The sequence below is a fragment of the Oryzias latipes genome, chromosome 16, assembly GCF_053564925.1.
Source record: "Oryzias latipes strain Hd-rR chromosome 16, Olatipes_Hd-rR_3.1".
NCBI classification, from domain to species: domain Eukaryota; kingdom Metazoa; phylum Chordata; class Actinopteri; order Beloniformes; family Adrianichthyidae; genus Oryzias; species Oryzias latipes.
Window position 1 is genome coordinate 23,041,088 of NC_136252.1, and position 12,223 is coordinate 23,053,310.

At 38.4% G+C, this 12,223-nt stretch overlaps 1 protein-coding gene across 1 annotated transcript in view; it reads left to right on the top strand.

The window, feature by feature from the left end:
• ephb6 (eph receptor B6) overlaps nucleotides 1-12,223 on the top strand; it is a 38,589-nt gene that overhangs the window by 12,736 nt on the left and 13,630 nt on the right. The window contains exons 3-5 of the mRNA XM_011485415.4: nucleotides 3,453-3,725; nucleotides 5,367-5,536; nucleotides 5,623-5,918. Coding sequence (XP_011483717.2) covers nucleotides 3,453-3,725; nucleotides 5,367-5,536; nucleotides 5,623-5,918 — 739 coding nt within the window. The remainder of the gene's footprint in view (nucleotides 1-3,452; nucleotides 3,726-5,366; nucleotides 5,537-5,622; nucleotides 5,919-12,223) is intronic.

Consider the following 12,223-nt stretch of genomic DNA (forward strand, 5'->3'; position numbering starts at 1 on the left):
CAGGTCAGAACACTGCTGTCGGATTGTGCGTACGTTGTTTATAAATCGAATGTTGGTCCCGGTGAAAAAGTCACGACCAACTGATGTTTGCACGACATCCTCTGCACACAATAGCAATCCCTGTCTCAACTGTCTGTTGAGCTTCCACAGTCATTTAACCTTCTACCTTCTCTTCCCCTGCACCTTCTGCCATCATCACCCCAGCTTGGCCTCAAGCATCGGGCCATAATTGTGCACGATGTTTGATTAAAAAGGGCCTCGTATGTGTTAGGATCTTATGAACCATGATGAAAGCTGCTAATAGAAGGCTGCCCATGTCTGTGTGTGTTTCTGTGTGTGTGAGGGAATAACTATCTGCGAGAGCACGCATTTGCATTTTTTTTATCTTCATGGTCCCTGGATGACAAGTTGTTCTGAGATATGGTTATTTGACCCGGAGCACCGAGCTGAGAGAAGTAGAAAGACAGAACATGACGGGGGAGAGAAAGTGGGATGATGTGTGCACCTTTTTTTTTTATCCTGTCTTTTGCCCTTTGCATTAAGGTCTGTGAATATCCTGTACAGCCGTCTGTCCAGCTGCTTTTTTGGGGATTTTCTTTTGTTGCTTCTGTCTCTTTCATTTTTAACATCTTTCCTCCCTTCGCTCAAAAAAATCCCACCCTTGATCCCTTCATCTTCCTGTTTCTCCAACTTCTTCTGGGTGTTTGATCACAGCAGTTGTTGATGTTTTGGCTGAATTCTTTCCGTTGGGTACATAAGTCCAAAATGGATGTGAGTGCGTGGCTTTTTCTTGCTTCTACAGGATGCATCTTCATGTGCAGTGTCAGAGGCCCTGCCCCTCCCTGCCCTCTGTCACTGAAGAGCCTGCGCGGCTGTCCGGCTTTTCAGTTTAAATTAAATCACAAAGAGTAGTCTGTGTTTTTTTTTTCTTTCAACGATTCATGCACCCCTCCTCCCGAATTTGTCCCAATTTTTTTTCCCTCTTTGGAATAATGAGACAAGGGAGATTGGGTGAAGCAATGAACCAGTAGGGGTGAAGGAGGGCAAGCATAAAGTTTAAGATGAGAGTAGAAATCTTAAAAATGCAAGGAAATGTCAAAAAAGCTGCCTCTATGGATCCATTATGACATTAATATCTGTGAGTTCCATTTGTTGTAATAAATTAAGGTCCAAAGACCTCTTTTTTTTTTTGGAAATCCTACAATAATACAACATTTTCTCAAACTCTGACAGCCATTTGATTTTTCAAGCTCCAGCTGAATAAAGCTCCAAAAGTGTTTACCACCCCTCACCCAAGACTTGTGCTGGTGGAATAAAATAAAAAAAAAACTGTCTGACAGCATCTTAAAACCTTCCTGTCAGTTTTCTGATTTAATAATCTTGTCTCTTTTCGTAGCCAACAAAAATTTTTTTCAAACTTTTTCACATCAATCACACAGAAAAAGCATTGAAACATGCAGCGGCACACACAGCCCCAGACACTAAATGCACACAGACAGTGCTGGGACCCTTTGTCCCCTTTCCATTGTTGAACGAAGAATAAACATGATGAAACCTAATACATAATTCCTCTGTATAACAACGGTAAAGGGCTTGCTTGTCAGTCAAGGCTTAAAGCAGAGCGTTTTATCTCTGTAAGCACCATACTGCATAATTGGTGAAACTAAAACCTGCGCCCACATTCATATGTTTCTCTCATCTGACATTTCAGCTCATGAGTGTCTTTATTTCAGTCCAGAATGCTCGGCTGTCTTCATTTGTGACTCATGCCTTTTAAAACTGCATCCAGGAGTCCTCAGCATTGCTCAGAATGCAACCAATTCTGCTCAATTTACTGCAATGCAGCAGCTGGCAAAGCGAGGCACTTGTCTCAGGCACATATGTTAACTGGTTAAGGGGCAAAACAAGACACACATCACCACAGAAAACTTTTTGATATCTGAATTCTTTTGCTGCTACTTTAAAGTCCCACTCCAATCATCTTTTGATCTGTTTCAAAAGCCTTCCCAGTGGGGTATTTTTTTTTTCAATTATGATTTTGCAGTTTTGTCCAAAAAAAAAAAAAAACGTGTTGTTTTTAGGACAAAATTTCTGCAGAGCGGCAGGAGTTCAGTACGTTTTCAATTTTGAGTTGTGGGCAGGACTGTTGGTGTGGCATAAGCCCGCCCCCATTTCCTGTCATCAATCTGTTTACACTCTCGTTTTACAGCCCCTCACAACTCCCAACTGACATTTCCTGTGCAATGAAAATGGCAAGCAATGTTGGAGCTATCCAGCCGTCTTTAGCCAGATAGCTCATATGAGGAAAACAAAGACGTACATGGATCTATTTGTCTGCAAATGGATGCATATGAATGAAGCAGAGTTGTAAGACTTTGGCCCACTCATTGTGGTATCTACGTCGCAACTGAGAGCTTTTTCATATGGCATTTTTTTTTTATCTGCTCCTGATTCTTACAAGTAATTTTAAGCTTTCATGTATATACAATATATATATATATATATATATATCCGTCATCAAAAAATGCCACTAGAACAACGTTAAAACACCAAAAATTGGAGTGGGTCTATAACAGCTTGACCTAATAATGCCAATATCTTCTTTAAATTTTGGGTTTTATTTTATGAGCTTCTTAAAAATGGGTCTAAAAATCAATTCTGAGGTTAATTCTAAAAAGGAACTACAGGGTTTTTGATGAAAAAAGAAAAATTAAAGGCACAAATAATCAAAAATTGAAGGTAAAAAAAACGTTTTTTTTTACGTTAAGGCTCTTGTGTCTCTTGTTTCTATGCCAACAAAACAACCCTGTTATAATTCTGGATGTTAGCATGAGACGATGTTAGCTGGACATGTTGCCCAAAGCGCTGTTGTGTTTTAGTACAGCGTCTTCTGCTTGTTAAATGTCACCCACGAGTGCGTTCAGCACCACAAGCAAAATGCATGCACCTGACTGCTGCAGCCGAGGCGGAAGACCACACAAAAACAAAATGATCCCAAGAATTCACCAGAAAGAAAAAACTTTCAGCAATTAGTCATCCTTTCTCTTGGTCCCTACTGATTGTGCCGCAAAATGTGATGTTCCATCCATTGAGAGAAAGGCTTTCAGAGGTTTAATTAAGGAGTTTGTAATCAGGATTTTTCATTAGACAGGACAATTGTGCAGGTGTGCGGCACAGAAATGACCTACTTAAGTGATTGCTGTAAAACAAAAGCTTTCTCTAAAGCATTAAAAATGCTCTATTCTATATACTTTTTGAAATTATGTCACAAAAAAACCCAGATTTCAACTTTACCTTTATAATTAGTTGCAATTTAACAAATTAACTTTGAAACATAAAAACTTCTCAGTGACAGAGAATGGTTTTTTTTTCTATCAACCCTTGGAAACATCTGCATTTGTGTAGTTTATCTTTTGTCAATGCATTATTAAAGTATTTCCTGTATGTTTCAGTGGGATGAGGTCAGCGTCCTGGACGACAAGGGGAAGCTCATTCGAACCTTTGAGGTCTGTAATGTCAACCAAAACGCCCGTCAGCAGGACAACTGGCTAGCGACCCCGTTCTTGTACCGCCACTCCGCTCCACGGGTGTTTGTGACTCTCCGTTTCTCGGTGCGAGACTGCGCCAGCTTACGGACGCCTTCACCCACTTGTCGAGAAACACTCACCCTGTACTACAAACAGGCTGACTCCCAAAGGGAGCTGATGAGGACCTGGGTGGCAGAGGTGAGGGATGCCATGCTTGAAACTGTGGTTTTTAAATAAAAAGGTTTGAGGTTGAAGGAAAACTTGACAAGTTTTGGAGCATTAATAAATTAATAAAGTGAAAAGGAAAGTTTATTCTAACTGCTGTGAAGGTTAGCAACGCAAGGCTTTCCCCAGCAGGCCACAGCTACAGAGTGACTCGACCTTTGTGTAGTGCATGTTTAAAAGAACAGGCTTTGCTCAGTGTTCACACAGCGATAATGTCTTCACGGATAAACTTCCCTGAGGAAGAATCCCTGCGGCTACACTTCAGCTTGCATGAAGCAGAGCAGGGCTGATGGCTGGAGCAAAGCTGCTTTCACAGAACACGCCGTCTGGACATCATAAACAAAAACCTATAGAATTTTAAAATAATGACTAACGGAAACATTAGGGGATAATCTTAATTTTCCATTCTACTCGGGAGAATATTTACTTTGTTCTTAACTTTTTTTTTTTTTGCATATTAGTCACTTTAAACTGATTATGAATAAAAAGATAATCAACATTTTTTTTAAAAGGTCATTTTATATTCATTTAAACAGGATGAAGAAATTCAAGAGTAGTTTGGCAGTCTAGGCATTTTTTATTAGGTGTGTGGCTAAAATGTAATGTGGCTTTAAAGGTAATGTGTGTAATGTTAGTAGCTAAATTTATTGCCTAACAATTGTTTTTTAAATCTGTTTTTTACGCCCCCCTAAAATTGCCGTGAATTTTTCCAGGAATAAGAGTAAATACTGAAACGTAGATTGTGCAGTTAGGGCTTAAAATGAATTATTTATACTTTCAAAGAGGAATTTTACATGAAAGAAATAGCATTTTTGCTTCTTTGAAGATGTTATTTTTGGTAGAATATGATGGTTCAATTTGCAGGTGTAGTTTTAATTAGGTGTCTTTTACGGATTCCTTTCTGTGTTTCTTTGTAAAAAGCTTGTAGTTGTATCCTTTAGCAAAAACATCTTCTTTATCTCTTACCAGCAATTATTCACATATTTTATTACTTGTTAATCAAAGAAGAACAGTTAGATATGTCACAAAATACATTACATTTTCTGAGATATATATTACAAACATAATTTTCATTCAATTTTGATGGTTTAAAATCTACATATAAGTATCAAATGCAAAAACGCTAATTAATATATGTTTTTAGTGCTGTTCATGACATTTTCTGACTAGATTCAAGCCTTAACTTTTTTTTTTCCTGAGGGTTTTAAACTACTGAGCCTGAGTCTTTATTCGTGAGTCTCAATGAGCAGTCACACCCTCGAAGAGAAGGATGCAATATATGAACACGTAAATGTGTTTCTCCCTGAAAGGCTTTTTAAAAATTCCAAACAAACCCTAATAAAGACTTATGCTAAAGAGGCAAAGGAGAAAAAGAGGACTTTTATAACAAATCTCCATCATTTGCAGCTCTAACCATTCCACCAAGTGACTGTCAGGAAATATTTTAACTTTTATCTTACTTTTCATATTTCTATTTAACTATTTAGGAAAATGAAGTCAGTTTCAACTCTACAATTCTGTTGGAGCTCTTGTGGTATGTTTCTTCCCAATAAAAACAAGGTTTTCAGGACGCTAAATTTCTTTATCTTCCTGTTTGTCTTGTCACTACTTAAGCCATCAAGTGGGGACAAAGAGACAAGGGAAGGCTGGGTAAAGATTGATACAATTGCAGCAGATAAGAGTTTTTCCAAAGTGGAGCCTAGTTCACCTCACCAGTACCAACCCAACAGATACAGCCGTATCAACGTTAAAACCCGCAGCTTTGCTCCACTTACACGCAAAGGGTAATCATGTCTTCACAAAAGTCTTCTTATGTTTTTTGTTGTTTTATTTCTTAGGGTTTGAATGCTTCTTGCTCCCTTTGCTTCAGATTCGTTTTGGCCATTGTTGACAGTGGTGCTTGCGTTTCCCTCATGGGTGTGTCTATCTTCTACCGGCGCTGTCCAAATACAAGCCTCTACTTGGCCTCGTACCCAGCTACCCCTTCGGGTGCAGAGCCAACTGCCCTGGTGCCCGTGACTGGGACATGTGTCCCTCACAGTAAAGCACAGGGAGGCACGCCGCCCCGCATGCACTGCAACGCTGAAGGGGAGTGGATGGTGCCCGTTGGAGGATGTGTCTGTGATGAAGGTTATGAGCCAAACATCAACGGATCCGCCTGCTTGGGTGAGTGCTAGAAGTGATAACATGTAATGAAGATGTCGATCCTTCTGATGAAAGTCACAGATTTATGCTAAGGAGTTTTTTGAATAGTTGCTGCAGGATCTCTTTAGTCCTCTGGAAAGGTCAAGTTCAAACACGCTAAACAGGTTGACATTTGAAGAAACACACCTTCAGCAGTCTATCCAGGTGGCAGGTTACTAACATCATGACACTAAATGTAATAAGTTCTAAAATTAGGATTCAAAAACTAATAAGAAATATGTTGATTTCCTGTGTCAGATAAACATAAGGGAGTTTATTTTTGTCTATGACAGCAGCATCATAAAAAAGGCATTTAGACAGCAAGGCATTCATGGCATCTTTTCCAGGAAAGCCTCTACAATTTTTAAGAAGGCTATGCCTAACTACATTTAGCTTAAATATGCAAAAACATCCATGCAGACAGAGAGAGTACATGTACTTAAATAACCTGTCTGCAGGCCAGAATTAACCAAATAAACAACCTTTGAATAAAAATGAAGCAAAGACATGAGATGCTTGTTTGTGGAGGTAGAAACATTGACATTTACTAAGAATCCTTTTATTTTTAGTGTGTTGATTACTTAAAGATTAATAGCTAGATTAGGTTAGAGGTATTTTGAGAAGAAAAAGAAGAAAAGAAATCCCAAAACATTGGAATTTTTGTCTGATAAGTAGATATTTCAAATAATATTTAGGCAAATGGGACAAAAAAAGTAAAAAATAAAAATGAAAAGCTATAGATTGCCCTCTTTTATCAGACAAAACTTTTTTTGAAGCATTATTTTATAAGATGTGAAGAAAATCAGTCTTCCAACGAATGTGAAAAAATGTTGAGCCTTTTTGGATGCATTATTTGTAAAGCACAGCAGCCATTGCCAAATGCTTTTAGCAGCAAATACAGAAAATGTCAATGTTTCTGAACAAAAAAAGCCTCATTCAAGCTAAACTACATACTTTGTGAAGTCTCAAACATCACCTTTGTGCTGCTACTTTACTTTTATTGTTACCGTATGCTACAAGAGCTTTTAGAGATTTTTGTAAAGTTCACAAAAGAAATGGACCAAACAAGAACAGGTTGTACAACTTCAAACCACTCTGAAGTCAGCACCAATTTCTGATCATATCTAGATATAGGATTTACTTTAATTGTAAGAATTTATTTATTTATTAATGCAGAATTTTATGACATCATTACCAATTGTCAGGAATTTATAAAAATGTGACAGAACATCAAAGAGACTGAAAGGCTGAGTGTTAGATCATGAAGCTTTACACGGTGATGGACACAGATTTACAGGCGGAACATGTTGACCGTGTTCTTAAACAGCATTTCAAAAGCTTACGCAGCGAATGAGCCAACTCTCTGGTCGTGCCAGAAAATCAGAATTATCTCTAAATACTTTTCCCCTGCTTAAAGTCACATTAAAGATGACTTCCAACATCAGGAGAGCTGAGTCCGGATTTAGTAACAGAAATGAAAGACAAACGATTTTCACTTTATTTAATGTATATATATATATATGTGTGTGTGTGAAGAAGGATTTGTTATTATTATTATTATTTTCATTACATCAGGCTTAGTATAAGACAAATGAAAGGTTTTTTTGTCGTTGTTGCAAACGTTTTGGCCACAAAGAAAAAAAGATTTTTCTGATTTTTTTTTTTGTAATACACAAAACATATATTAAACCGAAACAAAACCGTCACCCAAAAGTCAAGGTTTCAATTAAATCATGGGATAAGTGATGCATTCCTAATGTTTACATCCAATATTGTCTTTCTTACCAAGTAAACCTCTGCGTTGGGACTTGACCGCTTAGCTTCCTCTGCAGAGCTTGGAATAAAACCTCCAACAGAACAGCGGTCATTCAGGTCTGCTGTTTGTGTCAATTCTTGGGTCTGAAGCTCTCAGATCAATACTAAAGGAGCTGCTGTCACTCTGATACGCTACTGTATTTGATGCTCAGACCAGAAGGAATAGAAAGAAGAAAGGTCAGAGGGACCAGATGCAAATCTGAAAAGATCTTGCCCAATTTGTTTCTGTGTGAGGATTTTGTAAGATCCTCAAAAATGATTTGAGCAACAAAATAATAATATCTTAGCTATAATGTTAGATAAAGTTAATAAGAGAAGAGAGAGAAGAGGAGAGACAGAAACACAGCTGAGAGGCAGATAGATGGCACTGAGGCCAGCAGCGGTCAGACTGGTCAAAGAACACTTCGCACTTCTTCAAAGTGAGTGAGAGCAAAAAAAAAATGGGGGGGGAAATTGGAAAACGTCCAGGATAACGGGATAAAGAGAGAAAGAGAGAGCAGGAGGAGGCAGAGGAGCATTGTGAGAGGAATATGACACATTTAGGTCATAGCGATGTAATGGCCAGTCGTCTGTGAACAAGTGACAGAAACCGCGGGGATGGGGGGGGGGGGGTGGAGGGGCAGAAAGAGCCATAGAGGGATGCAAGTTAACGACTTAAAGAACTGAGCTGGCAAAAATGTTGAGGCCCCGAAAGGAGGAGAGGGAAGCGTAATGCAGGCTTCCCGGTGTGAACGTGGGAGTTTCTCAGTGCCTGCTCTCTCCACACACATATGACGGCTCCACAGCGGGATTACAGTGGAAAACTGCATTCTCTGAGGGCATAATTGTTCAACAAATGGTTAATCCGGAATCACGTTTAGTCAACTGTGAAACACTTCCATACTGTGAAACACTTTCATACTTTCATACCGCAACCTGTGCAAGGTTGGTTTTCGATGCCCTCAATCATCCCATAGCAAGAACACGAAACTAATTGACAACAAACCGCCGCAGACACTGTTTGATCCATCTCTCATCGATAATGCTTTTTGGATTCTTGTTGGGGTTCTGTTTGGCTCCTGAAACCCAGAAAAAAGGTGGATTGTTCTCAGTCAGTCGCAGTCTGGAAACACTAGTGGATGGAAAACCAGACTTCAGAAATATTGAAGACCTACTCTGAGGGAAATGGTGTTTTTTTGTGTTTTTAACACGTCTTTATAGCATTTTTCTCGTGATGGAGGAGATATCTAAAAAGAATTAAACTTATACTTGCATTTCTGAATATTTCTTTGTCTAAATCGTGAATCAGGAGCAGACAAAAATATGCAGTCAGAAAAAGCTTGTAGCTGTAACAATCAGCAGGCCACAAGCTCCCTGCTCCGCTCCGTTCTGATGCATCCACTTGCAGATGACCAGATCCATGTACATCTTTGTTTTCCTCATCTGACACGGCATGTGTGAGAGGCTGCAGGCTAGCGGGGAAGCACGTAAAGAGATGGAAGCCACTCTGCTGAAACTATGTCCTAGAAAACAATAACGTTTTTTTTTTTTTAATGTATAATCATTATGAAAAGACAACTGGGAACAATTTTCAAATAGATCAAAAGATGGTTCAAGTGCATGGGCTTTAAGGAGAAATCTTTTTTTTTTTATGTCAAAAATCTCTTTGCTTGAAAGCTGACATTTACATACTCAAAGACTGTGATTATAAGCACTATTTAGCAAAACCTCCAGTGTTTTCTTTGTCAAACCATATATTTTAGCACCCGCGCCTGGGAATTAAGACTATTGGAAAAAAAAGATGAATGCCGTCTTTTTAAGTAGATTATGAGCATGTAAATTACTGTGTTGTTTTGTCCTCTCAGAGAAGACAAATTGTGTTTTCCAGAGCGCTTCCTTTTGTCTCATGAGGATATAAATTGCATTTAAAGGATTAACTTTTTTAACAGACAGTTCTACCTTCTATTTTTAGATTCAAAATACCCTCTTTAATGCATTTCTGAAAGTCAATTAGAAAACAAATCATTTCCTAAAGCTTTTAACTCAGGTTAGATTGGAAGAAAGGTATATATGCAGATGCTTTGTGTGTGCAAATCCATTTAACACGTAGCTTCTTTTTAGCGTTACCCAGAAATTCAGCATATAGCAAGTCTGTCATCTTTTCACCTCAAATGCTGTTCAGAGGTAACATGTTCCAAAGTTTTTTTTTGCAGGCCCTAAGAAGTGTACCAAATGTTTATATCTTTATAAAATGGAATAGTCCAATCAGGTTTTCTGGCTGAATTAAAAACTTTTAACTGTTTAAATTTACCACAAATATAAACTCAGAAGCTGCATAATTTTTTAACGTTTACTGAACTAGAATTTTTTTTTTCTGAATAGTTCAGTTTTGCTTTTTCTGTGGAAATGTCCTTTAGAGTAGAAAGGTGTACATATTTTGAGTGGAGCGTTCATGAGGACTGTAATTATCACTAAGCCAAACAAACAGCACTAATGACAAAAACAGGCGTCTTAATGAGAGGACTGAAATAAATCAAGGCATCTATCGAGTTGAAGTGTTTGCACTGCGTGAACCAAGATTCTGTTGACGGTTAATGTTTGCTTCTCAGGACACACAGTTGTGTTTTCTGGGGACTGATAACTGAAAAAAACAGCATGGATGCTAGACTTGCAGTCTTTTCAGATTAGGCTGGGCGGTTTAAATAGGCATCAATGTGCAAGTTTTTTTGTATGTAAATGAATTAACAAATTCAGATGAACTCATTTTGGATGTGCTGATGGCTCTGTCATATACAGGGATCCTCTTTATTTATGTGTCAAACCCATTGAAACAACATTTAGACTCATGATCAACTAAGACTCCATCTGAAATTTGTACAGGAACATAAGCAAATTGAGTATTTTTAGCAAACTGAGTGTGAGAAGCACATTTGAAATACTACCAGATTTTTATCTGAACAGCTCGCCATTAAGAAGTCATGTCTAGAAGGAAACAATTGTCGAGAGATGTAATAGGGACAGAAGTTTGTCATTGGTGCAGCATCTGTTCCTTGATTTATTTATTTGTTTCACCACATGAATATGAATCTCCCTTACAACATCTGCATCTCACATGGGAGGTAAAGAAGCATGGAGGGCAGACGGAAACATGACTGAGCATGTGACACGATTACACCTGCTCAGCCAAACATGAAGCTGCCCTTTAATTTTGGGCTTTCTAAGCTGATCCAACGCGCTCCTTTTGCTTGATTCCCTGTAAGCCTCCGTGGAAGATGTGGGACGAAGATTAGTGCCAAATGAGCCTAAAGTTTGTTTTGTGCCATAAGGATTTGATTTATGGTGGGTGAACCATCTTTTACAAACTTCCATGTGCCAGGAGGTTCCAATTGGTGGAGCAGAGGCGACCCCTTTGCACAAAAATCACTGAGAGTAAAACCGGAAAAAAAAGAGAAGAGGTCAAAGCGTGAGTGTAATAAAAAAAGGTCAGCCCCCAGGACAAGACAAATTGGAGTGAAACTGGGATGTCAATGATCAATCTGAAGTCCCGTCTTGACATCGCTGCAGGATGTTGTCAGGCACAGATGATAAATCAAACCGAGCTTGCACAGCCACATCAAATCAATCACATTTGAAGGATTGTATTGAGCATGCCGGAACATCACAGTAAGTGGTGTGATGATTGCACGGTTCTGAATTAGTCCAGCATTAATTCTACCCTTTCGAGTTGAGCACAATGTCTAGCCTTTGATGGTGTTTTTTCCTCAAAATCAGGCAATCACCTTTCATACAAAATACTAGTTACAAAGTAAAACTATGCACTTTTTACGAGTTACTTTTTTAACCTATAATTAGAACCAAGGAGAACACAAAAATAAATAGAGGTTAGTGCAATTATTTTTGTAGGCGGGAGTCAAATTCCATGCAACAATTTTTAAAGCACCAAAAACACAAATGTTGCCCTGTTTTAATGCATTCCCGCAAAGATTCATGCACTTCCTGTACTATCAAAAAATTCAAGATGATGAAAATCACTAAAGTAAGTATAAAGTCTCAGAGTCTGAGTTTAAATTTGGAGTTTGGTGTTTTTTTTATCGGAAAAAGAAAGTATGACATTTTTTAACGTGAACCCAAGACATTTCTGAACTTATTTCTATTCAGGACTTGTTTCTTGTGTCACTGCTGGCAGGTTTTTGTTGGACAGAATTTCAATTTGCATTAAAGAAGGAATTTCCACAACTACCTTAATCCTCAGCCCACCTGTTAGTTCAGAAGTTCAATCTCCTGTTTTGCAGCATGCTGAGGTTTTTTTTTTGTTTTTGTTTTTTTTTGATAGACTCCCAAAACTGTGTCAAGTGAGCAATCCAAAGTACTGATCACACACTTCACTGAGTGTATATGTGTTGATAATCAGTGCTGCATGTGTGATCTCGAATCTCCAGAAGGCTATCCAGGTGCTGTTAGAGTGTGGGCCATTTTTAGCTTGCCTTTATTTA